Genomic DNA, 21,170 nt, shown 5'->3' on the forward strand with positions numbered 1-21,170 from the left:
CTTTACTCACTCCAACCTCTTGGGCAGACTCCCGCACGGTCAAAGGACGATCTGCAATCACCAAATTTGGCACCGTCTCAACAACAACCGCACTCCGAGCAGTTTGGGGCCTGCCAGAACGCTGGTCACTCTCCGCTGATGTGCAGCCATTTTTGAATTGGTTGAATCACTCCTTAATTTGTATTACATCCATCGCATCTTCTCCAAACACCCTCTGAATCTTACGAATTGTTTCGATTTGAGAATCACCAAGCCTTTGATAAAATTTGATGGAGTATCTTTTCTCAACACGTTCATCTTGAGACAGAGAATCGGTAATCCGATGAGCACGTTGTGTTGCACCTCACTCAGCGACCAACAGGCAGCAACTGACGCGCTGGAAGGCGGCGACAAAATTCACGCATGCGCATAAAGGTCTCTTCCTTTACTGTGTACAGTGGCGCTGCGCTGTCGTCTCTATTTTGTGCGGGAAAATCAAAGGTCGGATACTTTTTAAACAGACCTCGTACTCTCCTCCACAACTGATACACCGCTCCATCGCCGTTTCCAGTTCCGGAAGAAGTCTTGGAACGCCACTTGCTGGATCGCGTGAGGCGCCGTCTACGAATTTTCTTTCATCATTGCAAATCTTCGTCCTTTCAACGGGGTTTTCAACTTTGGAAAAAGAGTCTCAGCACCAGTTATGGTTCTCTTAAGGAACATCTCGTTCTCATTTGTGCTACCCAGAAGTTCTGCCCAGACTGCGAAGTGAAGGTCTTTTTGGTCTTGAGTCATGACCTGTGGAACAAACTTGGTGGCAACACGATGCATTCAAGGATGCTGTGTCAAGATTTCACGGCATGATACTACATCTTTTTGCAATTTCTCGGACAGTCAGTCTTCGATTGGCACGCAAAATTTCGTTGACATTTCTGACATGAGCGTCGTCGGTAGACGTCGAAGTGCCTCCTGGACGCGGGTCCGATCATTTTTAAACTGTGTGAACCATTCGTAACATCGAGTACGGCTTAAGCACTCATCACCGTAGGCTTCCTGCATCTCTGTATGGATTTTCTTGTTTCACGCAAAATTTAATGCAAACGCGTTGCTGCTCTAACTCTGCCATCTCGTAATTCGCAAATGCGCGTCACAACGCTCTACTCAATACAGCACTGAACAATAACTAACAGACATAAAACAGTGAAACTTCCGGTATCTTCATTTTAAACACAGGCGAGTGCAGGGATGCCAACTCCCTTATAGGAGGCCTGTACAAAAAATTCCGGAACATTCGCAGTTGCACGCCAATGGTGTGTTGGAGCGACCATCTTCAGATGTTGAGTGATCACTACACGGAAATGCTGCGTACGCTTGTGAGATAGCGTTATCAGCACCTGACAGAAGTTGAAAGGAGCCTTATTGTGGGTGTCCATTCGGCCAGCTGGTCGAATGGTGCAATATCTAGATTTGTGCGGCATTCGGATGCAATAGTGGCCGATGTTGGACTACATGGAGCGTCAGCATACTCATCGTCAACGTTCAGGTCCACCACGTCAGACCACCACAAGGCAGGATTCCCGCATTGTGTGCCAAGCACATTATAACCGCTTCACAACTGCGCCTGCCATATGAGAAAAAGCTATGTTCTCCCTGCAGTAATCCGTGTGACCCTGCAGTATTGGTCAGAGAACAGCAGCAGTGGACTACGGAATAAGCATCCCATACATAGGCTGCCGTTAAGAGAAATGAAACGGAGATGTTTGAAGTAGTGTCGTGACTAGGAAATATGGGAGTACCTCTGAATGGCGGTCGCGTTGCGTACAGCGAGGAATAGCGGTTCGGCACGACATCGGACGGCCTTTATTGGCAAGTATGACGTCGACGTGGGAAGACGTCCCACTCTTCATGTTTTGGAGAGGCACAGCGATGTCACTCCTGGTGTAGCAGTTCTGGGAGTCATCGGGTATGACTTCAGGTTACGACTGGTAGTGATTGAGAAGCTCTGGCGGCACAAAGGTATTACACAGACAGTATGCGTCCTCTCACGTGACAGTATCGTGGTTCCAGTTTTCAACAGGACAATGCTCATCCACACAAGGCACATGCTTCTATGAAATGTTTCCATGACGTTAAGGTATTTCTGTGTCCAGCAAGATCCCTAGATCTGACCCAGACAGAGTCGGCCTCTCTGACCGAGCGGTTCTAGGCGGAACCGCGCAGCTGCTACGGTTGCAGGTTCGAATCCTGCCTGGGCATGGATGTGGTTGTGTGGTTGTGATGTCCTTAGGTTAGTTAGGTTTAAGTAGTTCTAGGAGACTGATGACCTCAGATGTTAAGTCCCATAGTGCTCAGAGCCTTTTTTTTTTTTTTTTTTTTTTTTTTTTTTTTTTTTTTTGCCCACACAGAACTCGTATTGGACCAGTTCAGACGTGAACTACGTCCCAGTGCAGGATCCAGGATATCAAGGACCAATTGCAACGTGCAACAGTTGTGGGCCAGTTTGGCTAGGAGAGGATGCAACGGCTTTGTGACATCCTGCCCAACCAAAACAGTGAATGCATCTAGGGCAGAAGAGGTGCAGTGTCATATTGTAAGTGGGCTCATACTGCCAAGTTCTCTGTAAATTTAAATCGATATTGTAATCAATGAAATAACATCACATACTCTCTCAAACCAAGAAGTTTCATTTCTTTCCTCCTCTTCTACTGAGTGCTTCACTTTTCTTTACCTGGCAGTGTACTTAGTGACATATGGGCAGTACTGTCCTGTGATAGCCATCTTATTGTCGACACTGCAGGAGATGCATAACGTGTTTACCATACATTCTAACACATCCAGCCATCTGAAGTGAACTCTTGTCACCATACTGCTGTCGAATTTCGTCACATGCACGGAATACACACTGCTGTAGCGTTGCACATTGTCGAAGGGTGTGGAACACACGAACACCTTTAAACGCCCCACAGCCACTAATTTTAATTTCGAAACAAGCATGTATGGTAAAAATATTTCTATGAATTTCAGAAGACTATTAAAACCACTCTATGAATTATAGAAAGATTTTAAAAACACTTTCATGAATTTTAGGAAGATTTTAAATGTTTTTAAGATAACTTAATGGATACTGTGCAAACCATTTTCATCTACTGCACATTATATACAGTTTGAAACTGATATTACGTGCAATGTAAAAATCCTCCACAAATTTTATTGTCAAATAACATAAACTACATCCGTAGAGACACGGAAAAATTAGCAATAACTTATCAGAAGACAGCGCGCGAGAATACATATCAAACACAGATGGTGCTCTGCAGATACTTCTAACCACATTTCTCTAACATATGGGTCATTCTGTAACTGGTAGAAAAACAAATGGCGCAGAATGTTCATATGTTAAAAGTTGAGAACAGCTCGAAATGCGTATATAAAGTTATATTATGAAATTGTTTCATAAATCACATAAGAACGAATTAGGATTGTTATAACTACTGTATGATCTGAACATGCGGAGCGCAAGAAAGCGATTAATACAGGTTGTTTCACAATTTCTTTATAGGCTTGTTTGGGATCACCGGATGAACAAGTTCCTTGTCCTAAGGTACATTGCTCTATACGTTTCTTTCACACTGACAGCTCTCAGAATCTAACAATAACACAGAATTCTCCCTCACTGGGAAAGAAAACATCTTTCAAAAATCTTTTGACATGGTCAAGCGTTTGCTTGCCAGTTTTCGATGCTCTCACAAGGACATTTGGGACTTCTAAAGGAGATTCCCGAATTCTTGGTAGAAACTCAACAACAATTTCTTTTAAAGCAATGAAAAGGCGGATGGTCAGCATGAAAAAACCGATTAGACCATGGTACCTGAGGACAAGAAACCTGTTCATTTGGTGATCCCAAAGAATTTAACGGCACGTGGTACGTATATGGTTTTCGATATTGGAAGAACTTTATGAGAAGATCTTCAGATCTAGTTCTGTTGAAAGATTTTAACGTCAATCTTCACTTGAGAAACAATATAATTAAGCTGCAGTCACCAGTACTTTATCAGTTCTTTTCACCAGGATAATTAGAGGAACATCCGTGACAATTTGAAACCCTGCTGAATTTTGATTTATAGTGTATTCTCTGTCGTGCACATTATGTGAAGAAATTTCGTTCATTTTATGTGCATGGTGTAAGAAAACGTTATGTTTCCAGCATTTATTCACAGATCATTATTAGTGTAATGATTTTGTATCATAAGAACGAATTACTTATTATTTTCGAGCAATAAAACACACGTGTCTCAAATGGTAAGGTAAAAAACGAAAAAGAAAATGAATGTAAAATGTAAAATAACAATTTAAGACGTAAAGCAAATATGAGTAAAATAAATAAATAGACCAATAATGAATGTTTAGGTATTTTAAATAGTTATATTGAAAATACTGACAACACATTGTGTCCAGCTTATTTTCCAAAAATGGTATTTCAGAGGCTAGTTTTATTACACACAGATGTATATAGCTTGAAAGCTTCTTTAATTATGTTCTAACTAAAGTTTTCATTTTTCAGAATTGATTAATGATAGTGGTGCATTTTACAAAATTTCAAGTTATTATAAAATTCGATTGTACAGTTTTCATGAATGTTAATTACATGTAAACTTTTATATGAGCAACATTTTTTATATGTCATCGTTTCGAAGATATTCCCTCCAAATCAAATATGCCAAATTACCTTTCGAGGTGTGTGTTATCCTTCAAAAATGAAATTGTGCACAAAAACAAAGTGCATTGTTTTGCCCCTTCTACACAGCCACCAAGTTTCATCAAGATCGTTTATTGACACTTGGAAATGTTCCCTTTTGGTACATAAAGTTTTGATAAGGAACCATTCTCTGGACGCGTGCTTCTTAGATGTAAACTACATTGCCTGGCAAAAAAAGTGAAGAACTCAGAAGACAAGATCGGATGTCAGTGCAACTTCATACGCGTACTCATCATCGACGAGATTGTAAAAGATTATAGTTGCGATTCTCTGTGGTTAGTAGAACGGTCACCAGCTGGCATTAGTGTTGTACGTGTTTAGTGTTGTTACAAGGGCTGGTAGCTTATATAAGGGGCGTGAACAGCGTCTGATGTTGAGAGATCACTGTGAAGGACACGGAGATGCTGTGCACTCGTATGAGACAGCGTTATCAGCACTTAATAAAATTTGAAAGCAGCCTTATTGTTGGCCGGCTGGTCGAACTGGTTCAAATGGCTCTGAGCACTATGGGACTTAACTGCTGTGGTCATCAGTCCCCTAGAACTTAGAACTACTTAAACCTAACTAACCTAAGGACATCACATACATCCATGCCCGAGGCAGGATTCGAACCTGCGACCGTAGCGGTCACGCGGCTCCAGACTGTAGCGCCTAGAACCGCACGGGCACTCCGGCCGGCGGCTGGTCGAACTGTTGCCGTGTACTGACAGCGGATAGAGGGAAGACAGGGGGTTCAGGTCAGTCTGCAATATCCGAGCGGCGTGGAGCAGATGCAGAAAAACAATTCCCAGTGAAGGCAGGTTGATGACTTGGATCAGCGCCAAGCACTGTCACAGGGCACCTATGAGAGGCGCGGATTCTGGGACTCGACATGATGCTTTCAGCAGGAGATTCATGGAATCCACGGGTCTAATTAACACGATTTAGTTGCGCACAGACTAACTAATACACTGAAGGCCAGTTCTAAACATTAGAAGAAGTAATGGAGGCAATTGGTCGCACAATAGGAAGTGTCTGAAGCCATGTGGTGGGTGCAAACCGAAGTAGTGACCAGTAGCAACACGTTAAGAACAAACTTGAGAGCAGCACTCCAAGTGAGAAAATCAGACATGTTGGAGCTTACCGAGGCTGGCCACGAATGACACGGAACGGCGCTCCAGTGATCTGGCTAACTCACCTTGAATACAAAAACATGTTTTTTTTTAAGAATCGTGGCGACGCACCATTTCTCCCTTTCTATAGTCGACCCACCAATCCAACGTCACTTAACAAGCTTCGGCCAAGCGGGGGAGTCGTTCTGCACCTCCAGGGCGCCCCTAGTAAATCACATTTAGATCCCTTCCCTACTCCTACTAGGTAGGTAGGGATGCGTTTGGATTTTACATTAACAGACTCCGAGTCTGGTATCAACCGCGTTCAGCTGAAAGCTAAACGTTTGTGCCACTCCTATTATGGCCAGCAACAACAGTGCTTTACGTCACTTGTCCCCGCCCTCTAATCTTCTGTGGGTTAGGACAGCTGAAGTAGCACTCTAACCTGTGTAAAGCTACTGAGGTTGCAGTTACCAGGCGCAAGCATCAAGCTTGCTGCTTCTACTAAGATGTCCCTTTTCATGGCCATTTTCTACAGTGACGCCTTAAACAGCGTTTAGTCGGTGGATGGAGTTATCAATTAACTCCCTGAAATGAAACTTCTCCCCTGGGACACCGCCTTCAATTTGCAGGCCTGTAATGCTACTATTTGTGCAACGGCCTTGCCGCAGTGGATACACCGGTTCCCGTGAGATCACCGGAGTTAAGCGCTGTCAGGCGTGGCCGGCACTTGGATGGGTGACCATCAAGGTCACCATGTGCTGTTGCCATTTTTCGGGGTGCACTCAGCCTCGTGATGCCAATTGAGGAGCTACTCGACCGAATAGTAGCGGCTTCGGTCAAGAATACCGTCATAACGACTGGGGGAGCGGTGTACTGACCCCACGCCCCTCCTATCCGCATCCTCCACTGAGGATAACACGGCGGTCGGATGGCCCCGATGGGCCACTTGTGGCCTGTACACGGAGCGGTTATGTTACTATTTATCTCCTGTAACCTAAAGGCAACCACTTTTGCCTGCTCTCTGCATTGTGTTCTTTTTTCTACCTTTCAATGCCCTTGATGGCTCTCAACAACGTCAGCATACAGTATGATGCTGTATAATTTTCATATTTTTCGTGCGTTCGTAACAGTGGCCCGATTTTTGACTACATGGAAAAGTCAAGGCAAGCATATTGATCATCAAGATTTCGGTCGACCACGTATAGCCACCACAGGGGAGGATCGCCGTATTGTACACCAAGCACACTGTAACCCCTTCACATCTGCACTGCCATCCTAGAGCATGAGAACAAGTAATGGATCCCCTTTTTGTGTCAGCCTGCGCCACTGGTCGGAGAGTAGCAGCAGCCAGATAGGTGAATTACTGCTACACACATAGGCTGCTGTTAACACCACAGTGCAAACGACTGCGTTTGGACTGTTGCCGTGACAAGGAAGCATGAACTGCTGATAAAAGGTGTCACCTTGCCTTTAGCAATGAATCGTGGTTCTACACTGTCCCAAATGGCCATCGTCAGTGATTATCAGAGCGACATGGGGAGAAGCCCCATACTTCCAAAGTTTCGTAGAGGCACAGCGGTGCCATCGGGTATGAAATCAGGTCACTGCTCGTAGTGAATAAGGGAACTCTTACAGAGCAACAGTACGTCATGGACATCTTGCGCCCTTCAGTGATACTTCTGATGCGTCAGTACTGTGGAGCCATTTTTCAACAGGACAACGCTCGTCACATATGGCACGTGTCTGTATGAGTTGTCTGTGTGATGCTGAAGTATCCCGGTGACCAACAAGATCCCCAGATCCGTCCCCAACAGAACATGTGTGGAACCAGCTCTGACAACAACTCCGTCCCAGTGCCAGCATCCAGAATATCAAGGACCAGTTACAATATGTAGACCAGCTAGGTCAGGAGAAGATACGGCGACTTTATGACACCCCTCCGAACAGAATCAGTGCATGCATCCAAGCCAGAGGTGCTTCAATATACAGATGTATGAAATTATGCTTCAAACTCTTTGTAAATTCGACTCAGTTTTGTATTCACTGCAATACCATCACACGCGCTCTCAACCAGTGAGGACTCATCTCGTTCACTCCTCCCCTTCTGGGTGATACGCTTTTGTCATCGGACAGCGTAAATTTGAAGATCAGAACACTTTCAAATTCCTCGATGCAGTGGAGAAAATGAACTCTGTCCTGTGTGCTCTACAGCAGTTGGTCCTGCTGTATGTTGAACAATGTGTATGAGAGGCTTATGCATTCACACACTTGCTGCACAAACCCCGGTGGGCGTCCATGGAGCACGACATTCAATGCTCCTATACCTGCAAACGTTCAAGCTGCTCTCAGCCGTTGTTGTAGCCGAATGAAAATAGTACGGGATGGACTGATTTAATCTGGAAATGTTCTCGAGACATGTATTGTGCACCTCTACCATTAAGTACTATACCATGAAGCAGGAGACTTGAAGTTGGATCTTCAAACTTGTTTTATATCCAAACGGTACATTTCTGGGCATTAGTTCTTTATCAAAATTTTACGTACCAAGTCCTCCCTACAAACTTTAGAAGCATATAATAGGAATTGTAATACACCCTTTGTACTTCAATATTTGCATGTTACGTATTGACTAATGATGTACTTTTAATGTGGATGATGGCTTGAATGTGAACAAATACTTTCGAAAGTAATCACCATTAACTTAAATGTGAACGCTGCTGAGGCCGAAGAATAAAGAAACAATAAGCTAAAATAATGTTGCTGGTCCTTATGTCAACGCAATGTTGCAATTCCACACATATCTAAGGAACTAAGATAATGTGAACGGAGAGACTGCATTACTCCATACCATTCACGAATAGCGCGAGTAATTTGTCATGCACAAATGGATGATATACATTAACTTATAATTTTCCCGGGAAAGTGTACGGCCTTATGAGAGTATCATCCACAATTTCTGCCCAATCATTGCCACCCGGTTAGCACACTGGACTCGCATTCGGGAGGACGACGGTTCAATCCCGTCTCCGGTCATCCTGATTCAGGTTTTCCGTGATTTCCCTAAATCGCTTCAGGCAAATGCCGGGGTGGTTCCTTTGAAAGGGCACGGCCGATCTCCTTCCCCAAACTTCCCTCACCCGAGCTTGCGCTCCGTCTCTAATGACCTCGTTGTCGACGGGACGTTGAACACTAATCTCCTCCTCCTCTCTCTTGCCACCCTCGAAGTTTGCATCTGACCACGTGTGGTAATTGCCATAATTTATTATCCTACTATGTGTGAATACCGGCTCATCCGTAAATAAAATCAAGGCTTGCAAATACGCATATACAACATTCCACCTTAGAACCCACTGACGTAACTGTATTCTCCTATGGCGATGTAAATGAGCAGAACTGACCACATAAAAGCCTGTTGCATGCCTTCAGAAACTCCAGCTCATGGCATAGCCGTACGCGCTACAGGTTTATTTATATTCGTCGCAACACTAGCTCGTTCATAGTGGATGTGCTAATTACGTTAGGTCCACCGTGCGTCCTTGTACTGGTTGCGAATGATCCCGAGTCTGAAAGTTGCTGGAACATCCTCCTGAACATTTCTCAGATTTAATTCGGCGCACAAGAAACTTGTCTATCGATTAGGCCCCAATGCCGTAATAGCAGAATACCATGTCTGCCATTTCGCACTTGGAATAATACCTCTCCACTTCACAGTTTACGTTTTCCACATTTCAGGGAATCACTAATCTTGTTCTGGTGTTGGTACAATCTCAAAACGATATGAACGGACTGGTTGATGACGACATTTGCGGGTAGAACGCCTGACTACAGCGTCATAGACAATGAGAAACACAACAGACAAGAAAAGAAGAATGAACATACCACAATTTTAACCCTCACACTTCCCATGGTACCTCAGTGTGTACTCGGTCAACCTAGCCCTTCTTTTTATAAACTGATACAATAAAGCTCATTATTACCCATTGTTATTCATTACTTCCCCATTTATTACTCGATCTATCCAAAAAACTTCGGTATTGTTCTCTAACGCCAGGCAACAAATGCTACTGTTCTTCTCTATAATGTCTATCGTCCGTGATTCATTTTCGTATAAAGCTACATTCCTAACACATGAATTCTAACACATGAATTTGTAAAGGATGTGTTAAGAGGGATGGTCAGTATTCAGGAATGTGACGAGAACGCACATTTAAAGCAAAGAACTTCACAAAGACATATCCCCTACCCCGAATGTTTTCCGAGATACACGGAGGTGGCAGAAGTCATGGGATAGCGATATGCACACGAACAGATGGCGATAATATCACGGTCATGGATTGTGCGGCTGGTCCCGGCGGAGGTTTGAGTCTTCCCTCGGGCATGGGTGTGTGTGTTTGTCCTTAGGATAATTTAGGTTAAGTAGTGTGTAAGCTTAGGGACTGATGACCTTAGCAGTTAAGTCCCATAAGATTTCACACACATTTGAACATTTGATAATATCACGTACATAAGGTATAAAATGGTAGTGCGCTGAAAAAGCTGTCATTTTTACTCTGGTGCTTCATGTGAAAAGGTTTCCTACGTTATCATGGCCGCACGACGGGAATTACACTACTGGCCATTAAAATTGCGAAATTTAACCGACAGGAAGAAGATGCTGTGATATGCAAACGATTAGCTTTTCAGAGCATTCAAACAAGGTTGGCGCCGGTGGCCACATCTACAACATGCTGACATGAGGAAAGTTTCCAACCGATTTCTCATACACAAACAGCAGTTGACCGGCGTTGCGTGGTGAAACGTTGTTGTGATGCCTCGTGTAAGGAGCAGAAATGCGTACCATCACGTTTCCGACTTTGCTAAAGGTCGGATTCTGGCCTGTCGCGATTGTGGTTTATCGTATCGCGACATTGCTGCTCGCGCTGGTCGAGATCTAATGACTGTTAGCAGAATATGGAATCGGTGGGTTCAGGAGGGTAATACGGAACGCCGTGCTGGATCCCAACGGCCTCGTTATCACTAGCAGTCGAGATGACAGGCATCTTATCCGCATGGCTGTAACGGATCGTGCAGCCACGTCTCGATCCCTGAGTCAACAGATGGGGACGTTTGCAAGACAACAACCATCTGCACGAACAGTTCGACGACGTTTGCACCAGCATGCACTATCTGCTCGAAGACCATGGCCGCGGTTGCCCTTGACGCTGCATCACAGACTGGAACACCGGCGATGGCGTACTCAACGACGAACCTGGATGCACGAATGGCAAAACGTCATTTTTTCGGATGAATCCAGGTTCTGTTTACAGCATCATGATGGTCGCATCCGTGTTTGGCGACATCGCGGTGAACGCACATTGGAAGCGTGTATTCGTCATCGCCATACTGGCGTATCACCCGGCGTGATGGTATGGTGTGCCATTGGTTACACTGCTCGGTCACTGATAGGGCACTTTGAACAGTGGACGTTACATTTCAGATGTGTTGTGACCCGTGGCTCTACCCTTCATTCGATCCCTGCGAAACTCTACTTTTCAGCAGGATAATGCACGACCGCGTATTGCAGGCCCTGTAGAGGCCTTTCTGGATACAGAAAATGTTCGACTGTTGCCCTGGCCAGCACATTCTCCAGATCTCTCACCAACTGAAAACGTGTGGTCAATGGTGGCCGAGCAACTGGCTGGTCACAATACGCCAGTCACTACTCTTGATGAACTGTGGTATCGTGTTGAAGCTGCATGGTCAGCTGTACCTGTACACGCCATCCAAGCTCTGTTTGAGTCAATGCCTAGGCGTATCAAAGCCGTTATTACGGCCAGAGGTGGTTGTACTGGGATCTATGAACCCAAATTGGGTGAAAATGTAATCACATGTCAATTCTAGCATAATATATTTGTCCAATGAATACCAGTTTATCATCTGCATTTCTTCTTGGTGTAGCAATTTTAATGGCCAGTAGTGCAACAGTCTTTGAACGCGTAATGGTAGTTGGAGCTAGGTACGGTACGTGGGACATTCCATTCTGTAAATCGTCAGGGAATTCAATATTGTGCATAGAATACCAAATTTCAAGCTTTCACATGCTACCTCTCACCATGGACAACGCTGTAGCCGACGGCCTTCACTGAACGTTATCCGTGCTAACAGACAAGCAACATTACGTGAAATAACCGCAGAAATCACTGTAGGACGTACGAAAAACGTATCCGTTATGACACTGCGGCCAAATTTGGCGTTAATATGCTATGGCAGCAGACGACCGACGCAAGTGCCTTTGCTAACAGCACTACATCGCCCACAGCGCCTCTGCTGGGCTCGTGACCAAAGCGGTTGGAGCATAGGCGACTGGAAAACTGCGGCCTAATCAGCTGAGTCCCGATGTCAGTTGGTAAGATCTGATGGTAGGGTTCGAGTTTGGCGCAGACCCCACGAAGCCAGCAACCAAAGTTGTTAACAAGGCACTGTGCAAGCTAGTGGTGGCTCCATAATGGCGTGGGCTGTGCTTACATGGAATGCACTGGGTCGTCTGGTCCAACGGAACCGACTTTGCACCCATTCATGATGTTCCCAAACAACTATGTAATTCTTATGGATGACAGTGGGCAATGTTACCAGGTCACAATTATTTGCGAATGGTTGAAGAACATTCTGGACACTTCGAGTGAATGATCTGGCCACTAAGATCGCCTGACATGAATTCCATAGAACGTTTATGGGCCATAATCAAGAGGTCAGTTCGAGAACAAAATCCGTCACCGGCAACACTTTCACAGTTATTGATGGCTATAGAGGCTGCATGGCTCAATATTTCTGCAGGGGACTTTCAGCGACACGTTGAGTCCATGCCACGCACTACGCTAGGCAAAAGGAGGTCAGACACGTTATTAGGAGGTGTCCCCTGACTTTTGTCACATCAGAGTATTACACATTTAATGGACATTTGTTTTTGCGCTGTTGGCACGCAGATATATCCCTTACCCACCCACCACTTTGACGTGTTACTCTAACCCAATCTACTTCGTGGCTTTCAGCCTCTTTGTTTGGGATGTCCTTCTGCCATAGGAATAAGAGTGGAACCAATACTGAACCCAGCGGCACTCCCTTTGTGATTCTTCCCCCTCGGTCACTAAAATTTTCTACCTTTACAACTTGTTTGTATATTCAGTGATTTTTTTCATTTTTGATTGTTAAATATGATAGTTGTGTGTAAAGTCATCAGTTCCATAAATAACAATGTACATTTCATGTGTTCTTTTGTGGAAACCATTTTGTATACGGAATATGTGCATATGAAATTTTTGCTTCAAATGAGCATTACTGTCACATCCCTGAGTATTTATTATTCCTCCTGGTACACACCGTATTCAGTATTAACATATATCTCATTTTCTGCAAAGTTTTCTTGTTATTGATGGTCAGAACTTTATATCTATTTTACATCTTTCATCGTTACTTATTTTGCTACCCAAAAACCAAAACTTGGCTACTACTTTCTGCAGCTCATTTCCTAATCCCCAGTATCGCCTGAATTAATCAACTACAGACCATTACTCTTCTTTTACATAATTATGTTGATGTTCATTTTGTGACTTCTTTTCAAGAGCCTAACCCTTTCATTGAAGTGCTGTCTGAAGTTACTTTCCATCTATGAAATAATTACAATGCTATCAACAGAACTTTACATTTTTTACTTCTTATTCCTCAATTTTAAGCCCTTTCCAAATTTCTCCTTAGTTACCTTTATTACTTGCACAATGTACAATTATCCCCTTGCAAGTTCTTCAGCTCTTAAAAGTGCAGTCTGGTTTGTGTTCAAGTTGTAGATAAATTTTCGCCACTTTTTTTAATATCCCTGACAAACGTCAGAATTCCAGACAATGTGTGTTTATCGTAGAAACGAATAATTCATAATCACTCCGAATTTGGGGTGCTATAGCTGGAATAAAATAACATTTTTGTTCGGTTGATTGCAGTCCTGGGAGGCAATGATTCTGGCCAGCATTTAGCCTTGACAAGGCTCTCTACGTGTACACTATCTGTCGAAGGCATCTAGACACCCGAGGCAGAGGCGCCGCAAGGAAAGGAGGTGGGGAGCACTGTGTTGCCAGTAGAGGAGCAGTAACAGCAGAATGGATCAATCAGGAAAGCTCAATGTCTTCGAACGTAGATTAGTCACTGGATCTCACTTGAGTTACAAAACAGTCAGGGACATTTCAACTCTTATAGAGCTGCCCAAGCCGGCCGTGGTGACCGAGCGGTTCTAGGCGCTTCAGTCTGCAACCGCGCGACCGCTACGGTCGCAGTTTAGAATCCTACCTCGGGCATGGATGTGTGTGATGTCCGTAGGTTACTTAGGTTTAAGTAGTTCTAAGTTCTAGGGGACTGATGACCTCAGATGTTAAATCCCATTGTGCTCAGAGCCATTTGAACCATTTTGAGCTACCCAAGTCTACTGTTGTTGATGTGACTGCGAAGTGGAAACTCTAGGGAACCACCACAGCTACAGCAAGACCAGACAGACCACATGCATTAACGGAAAGGGACCGTCGAGCATTAGGTAGGATGGTTGTAAAAAATCGCATGAAACAAGCAGAAAGAACCAGTCGTGTGTTCCAAATTGCCACCAGCAGTCCAGCTAGCACAATGAATGTCCTTGGGGTTTAAGAAGAATTCGGGTGGCATGGTCAAGCAGCTTCTCATAAGCCACACTTTTCTGTAGTTAATGCTGGGTGAAGCTTGATATGATGTAAACAGCGATGCCAAAGGACAATGTATGACTGGTAACGAGTGATTAGAAGTGACGAATGACGCTATTCCCTGTAACAGCCCGATGGTAGGGTTTGGGTTTGGCAAATGCCTCGAAAATGTCACCTGCCATCATATTTAGCGCCAACAGTGAAGTACAGAGGAGGCTATGTTACGGTAGGGGGGTGTTCTTCGTGATTAGGCTGTGGAACCTTATTGCACTTAAGAAAACGGTAGTTGAGGAAGGGCATGAACAGCAGTGTGTACTGCATGGAAAAGAGGAACAGTTCGGAGACGGTGATTGTTTGTATCAGCGTGATAGTGCACCCTGTCGTAAAGCAGGAGCTGTGAGACAGTGGTTTGTGGGCGGTAACATTCCTGAAATGGACTGGCCTTCCGATCTGATTCTAATGGAACACCTCTAGGATGACTTAGATAGACACACCCCAGCGTCCAGCGTAACCACCTCCTCTGGTTTCGGCTCTTGAGGAAGATTGGGCTGCTATTCCTCCACAGACATTCAGACACCTCATTGAAAGTGTCCCCACCAGAATTCAAGCCGTCATAAGAGCGAAGGGTGGCCGCATCCCACATTAATGTCCACGATTACGTGTCCAGGTACTACTGGTCAGATGTTCTACCTTCAAAACAGGCAACAAAGCGTTCGAGGAAGAACTAGGTTTGGCTGGTAGTGGTCCCCAGCACTCGAATCGCTATACCGTTAATCACAAAGTTATCTTAACAGTATGGTGAAGACGTGTAGACTGAACTGCATGCCCACCTTGAGGTTCCTGGCGCGCGCCATGTCTAGCGCGGTGTTGCCGTAGAGGTTCCTGCGCTTGCGGCCGGCCCCGGCGGCCAGCAGTATGGAGACGGCGTCGCGACGCGTCGCCAGCACGGCCTGCATCAGCGCCGTCTGCCCGCGCCGGTCCTCGGCGTCCAGGGATGCCCCGCGGCCCACCAGCTCCCGCAGGACCTCTTCGCTGCTCTCCATAGACACTGCACATCCAACGTAGCTGTCAGCCAGAGCTGCCAACCCATAAACAGCTCAAATGATAAGCTTTTCAGAGCATTCACACAATGTTGGCGCCGGTGGCGACACCTACAACGTGCTCACATGAGGAAAGTTTCCAACCGATTTCTCATACACAAACAGCAGTTGACCGGTGTTGCCGGGTGAAACGTTGTTGTGATGCCTCGTGTAAGGAGGAGAAATGCGTACCATCACGTTTCCGACTTTGATAAAGGTCGGATTGTAGCCTATCGCGATTGCGGTTTATCGTATCGCGACATTACTGCTCGCGTTGGTCGAGATCCAGTGACTGTTAGCAGAATGTGGAATCGGTGGGTTCAGGAGGGTAATACGGAACGCCGTGCTGGATCCCAACGGCCTCGTATCACTAGCAGTCGAGATGACAGGCATCTTATCCGCATGGCTGTGATGGATCATGGAGCCACGTCTCGATCCCTGAGTCAACAGATGGGGATGTTTGCAAGACAACAACTATCTGCACGAACAGTTCGACGACGTTTGCAGCAGCAGGGACTATCAGCTCGGAGGCCACAGCTGCGGTTACCCTTGACGCTGCATCACAGACAGGAGTGCCTACGATGGTGTACTCAACGACGAACCTGGGTGCACGAATGGCAAAACGTCATCTTTTCGGATGAATCCAGGTTCTGTTTACAGCATCATGACGGTCGCAACCGTGTTTGGTGACATCGCAGTGAACGCACATCGGAAGTGTATATTCGTCATCGCCATACTGGCGTATCACCACCACCACCTAAAGAGAAGGCCGCGGCGCGCTCTTGTGACGTCACGCAAAGCGGGCCAGGGTTGGCTTGGCACTGCGCTTAAAGAATCGAGACGCACGGCCTGCAAATCTTTGTCAAACGGTTTTACAGAACCTATTCCGTAAAAAATAATTAATTTCTGAAATACTTTTAGCTTTATATGGCAGCTTCATGATGAAGTGCCAATCATTTCGATAATGGTCATAACTATTGTGGTATTTCACAGATGAGTATCAAATTTGAGAATGTTGCCATCAAAAATAGGGGTCGCTATGAATTTGTGTTTGATGCATATTACACATTCTATTGCTGAGTATGAAATACAGATGAGGTTTTGAAATTTTCGTAAAACTTTGGATCAATATCTGCTTCCAATCTCGAAAAAATTGAGCTTCTGAAGCAACTTCACTTCCGATCGCAACGCGCGGGAATGAAATATTCATAACGCCTGTCATATCTCGTAAACCGCTGGATATAACGAAACGAGATCTTGGCAAATGATACCACGCAAAAAGGAGAGTACTTTGCCGAATGGTTAAAATAAGTAACTTTATCAATCGCGATATAGCAAAAACTATAGTTTATAATTCTTTTTTTACCGGTAATGTAATTGCATAAGACTTATCAATAGCCAGTGAAAACGTATGAGTGCGGGATGTAAATAATATTGCGATATACATGCTAAAACAAGGTACATTTGTGAAAAATGCACTGTGATAAAGTACATTCTTTCTGGACCAGACAACTATTATTTACACTCACTTGAAAAATTCTGCACTAATACAGTGTATAATATTAAATTCCTCTGCCTTTAGTATCCTAAATACATATTGTGTAGCTGTTTATAGAGCTCCCTCAGGAAAGCTGAGTACATTCCCCAAGCAAACAATCACTTTTAACTCACCTCACATAAACAATTATGCGTTGTTATTGTAATGTAAATTTTTTTCCTGTAAAAATATGGCAGATTTTGAGCATAAGTCAACAGTGAAAATCTACAAACACTCAGCAGACATTTGCAGCAGTTGGAATGAGACAATGTGTCAAGCTAAAAACGTCAATAATAAATTTAACCTATTTCTAGATTAATTTGTTCCATTGTTTGACACATCGAAAAATAAAACAGATATGCTTCATACAGAGAGGTCGCTTTTTAAACATGAAAACAGCAGTTTCAACATTCGTTAGCACTCATACTAACTAATGCGAGAGTGAAAAACAACACCCACTCACAAATAGAGAATAAAGCGTAACGGTAATGCGTAACAAAATACTAACTGCAGAGAAATTTAAACACGAATAAAAAGTAACACGAGCCACAAATTTATATTTCGTTTTCAAAATCAAAATAAAGCCACTTGATAACGAATACTAGGCCTATTTACTGCGAACTTTTGCTCACAATTTCAGTCAAATGTATCCAAAATGCAAGATATTCCACCAGAAAAAAATAATAATTGTACTAGGTATATAGTTTTTACATACCTTCGTGTGCTCAGTGGGTTGGAAATTGTTCCGATGAACCGCTGAAAGACATTTCCAACGCAGATTCGCATCTTTCGGAAAGGAAAACAACATTACTTTCGGTCGAGTTCCGTAATTCCCACGACACCTTGGCACACAACACTTGTAAACCATGTTCACAGTAGCTTCACTACACGTAAACACTGTAATCGCTAGTTTTAAGCACGAATATAGCTCTCGATCCAACAAACGTGTAGATAAACAAACGCTTCGAAACACAACATGGTGGCCCGCTTGGAGTGACGTCACGACCTGCTATGAATTTCGCGCCGCGGCCTTGTCTCTAGGTGGTGGTGGTATCACCCGGCGTGATGGTATGGGGTGCCATTGGTTACACGTCTCGGTCACCTCTCGTTCGCACTGACGGCACTTTGAACAGTGGGCGTTACATTTCAGATGTGTTACGACCCGTAGCTCTACCCTTTATTCGATCCCTGCGACACCCTACATTTCAGCAGGATAGCGCACGACCGCATGTTGCAGGTCCTGTACGGGCCTTTCTGGATACAGAAAATGTTCGACAGCCGTCCTGGCCAGCACATTCTCCAGATCTCTCACCAATTGAAAACGTCTGTTGAATGGTGGCCGAGCAACTGGCTTGTCACAATACGCCAGTCACTACTCTTGATGAACTGTGGTATCGTGTTGAAGCTGCATGGGCAGTTGTACCTGTACACGCCATCCAAGCTCTGTTTGACTCAATGCCCAGGCGTATCAAGGCCGTTATTACGGCCAGAGGTTGTTGTTCTGGGTACTGATTTCTCAGAATCTATGCACCCAAATTGCGTGAAAATGTAGCCACATGTCAATTCTAGTATAATATATGTGTCCATTGAATACTCGTTTATCATCTGCATCTGTTCTTGGTGTAGCAATTTTAACGGCCATTAGTGTATTTTTGCAATTTAAAATCCCTGTTATTGCTATTTATTATTACTGTCTATTTATTTTTTTGCTCCCTTTAAACTTACTCTCTCTACTTATGTCCTGAGGATAAAAGACCGACGCACCACGCAGGAATTATTCGAGTGGGACAGAAATCGATAGATGTGATGTACATGTACAGACAAATAAATGATTACAGTTTCAGACAAATTTGATGATTTATTCAAGAGAAAGAGCTTCACAAATCGAGCAGGTCAGTAACGCTTTTGTGCACCTCTGGCCCTTATCCAAGCAGTTGTTCGGCTTGGACTGATAGAGTTTTGGGTGTCGTTCTGAAGGATACTGTTCCAAATTCTGTCCAACTTGCGCTTTAGATAGTCGAAATTCCAAGCTGGCTGGAGGACCCTGACAATAATATTCCAAACTTTCTCAATTGAGGAGAGATCCGACAGCCTTGCTGGCCAAGGACAAGCAGTAGAAACTCTCGCCATGGGCAGAAGGGCATTATCTTGCTGAAATGTAAGGCCAGGATGGCTTGTCATGAAGGGCATCAAAACGGGGCATAGAATATCAATGTTGTGCCCTAAGGGCGTCGCGGATGATAACCGAAGGGTTCCTGCTGTGGAAAGAAATGGCGCCCTAGACCATAACTCCTGTTCCTCAGGCTTTACGGCTGGCGACAGGCAGGACGGTACCCTATCGCTGTCTGGGGCGCGTCCAGACTCGCCTTCGCTGGTGTTTGAGGCTCAATTCGAGGTGGGACTCATCACTGAAGACAATTGTACTCCAGTCAATGAGATTTCTGACCGAAGAAGTGTTTATCAGCCAAACCCCTTGATTTTCACTTTTGTATAAGGTAAACACTGTTAAACTATTTAAAGAACAAGTTTAACGTATGGTATTTATAGTTTAGTTTTGGTGCGACGATAAAAACTTGCGAACGTTAGAAAGAATTGCACGTTTAATATATTAAGCTCTACCTATTGCTCAAGAGTCCTGACTTTTGACTAGCCAAAGATGGCAAATCCTATAATGGAAGCCGGCAAACTACGAACGCTGAAATGTAGTAACATGATACACGACACATCGTATTCACCACGAGTTCTACCACAACAAGATTCCACCAGCCAAATGCAGACTGTGTATGTGAACTGTGTTGTGAAAGATGCAGAGAACTGCAGAAAAAACTAAGACGAGAGTTATGTATCTCAGACTTGTATCCGCACGTTGTACGCATTTTCATTAATAATATTATACAAATTACTGCAGGAAGTATGCCAGTTGGTGCCGGCCGCTGTGGTCGAGCGGTTCTAGGCGCTTCAGTCCGGAACCACGCGGCTGCTACGATCGCAGGTTCGAATCCTGCCTCAGGCATGGATGTGTGTGATGTACTTGCGTTAGTAGGTTTAAGTATTTCTAAGTCTAGGGGACTGAAGACCTCAGATGTTACGTCCCATAGTGCTTAAAGCCATTTGAGTATGCCAGTTTTCCCCGCATCTCTGCTACATTGACACAGATGTTATGTTTTTATACACAATTTCTTACGATTTCAACACACACTTTAAATTAATATATTTATCATTAATTACTAGCGGAAGAATAGCCTAACACTATTCGCAGCATTGGTCATATGAGCAGTAGGTACTATAGAATAAAATGCAGTAGTAAACTGAAAACTGTGTCAACTAGCATCACTCACTGTAGATCAGATTTTTCATGAAAAGATTTGTCCTCGATACATTGAAATTAATTTGACAGTACAGTTGCTTCTAAGCTCCTGTCAGATGGTGTAAGGAAACGCTCGAAAAACTCGACCGAGAAAATGTACTCTCTCTTTCCTTGTGCCGTTGTCCCGAACTTCCGCAGGGTCGGCATGGTGGTGAAAATTTGGCAAGGTTAACTGAAGGGGTGCCCGGATGCCCTTCCTGTCGCCATCCCGGTGGATGAAATGGTGAGGAAGACAACACAACACGATGACGAGGACGAGAATAACGCAACACCCAGTCCCTGAGCGGAGAAAAATCCCCGACCCAGCCAGGAATCTAACCCGGGTCCCTTTGCGCATTCCGACGCGCTGACGACTCAGCTATCGGGGCGGACGACCGAGAAAAATGTACTATCTGTATGAAACATGGTAACAGGAGACGTCCTTCTCGATACCAGTGAAATTTAAGCCTCTGCTATTTCCGCTGTAGTTCATTCTATTGTTGGTAGTTGCACATATGTTGTCGATACTTTATAACCGACCTGGAGATGAACTAGAAGCATTGTGAGTCGTCTACTTTCTCAGAGCACAGCTGTAAAGTTTGGGTGGTGCCATTATTGGTCCTACGACATCGTAAGTATTTCTGTTTTCTGTATGGTCAAAATTGGCTTATCAACTAAATATCATT

General features: G+C 44.4%; 1 protein-coding gene and 1 pseudogene across 1 annotated transcript in view; one reads left to right on the forward strand and one right to left on the reverse strand.

Annotated features, from left to right (window-relative positions):
* Nucleotides 1-21,170, reverse strand: part of LOC126175813 (fibronectin type 3 and ankyrin repeat domains protein 1-like) — a 168,894-nt gene that overhangs the window by 6,100 nt on the left and 141,624 nt on the right. Inside the window, exon 7 of the mRNA XM_049922801.1 lies at nucleotides 15,353-15,570. Within this exon, the coding sequence (XP_049778758.1) occupies nucleotides 15,353-15,570 (218 nt within the window). The remainder of the gene's footprint in view (nucleotides 1-15,352; nucleotides 15,571-21,170) is intronic.
* LOC126177907 (5S ribosomal RNA) lies at nucleotides 6,479-6,596 on the forward strand (annotated as a pseudogene).

This window comes from Schistocerca cancellata, chromosome 3 (genome assembly GCF_023864275.1).
Source record: "Schistocerca cancellata isolate TAMUIC-IGC-003103 chromosome 3, iqSchCanc2.1, whole genome shotgun sequence".
Taxonomy (NCBI): domain Eukaryota; kingdom Metazoa; phylum Arthropoda; class Insecta; order Orthoptera; family Acrididae; genus Schistocerca; species Schistocerca cancellata.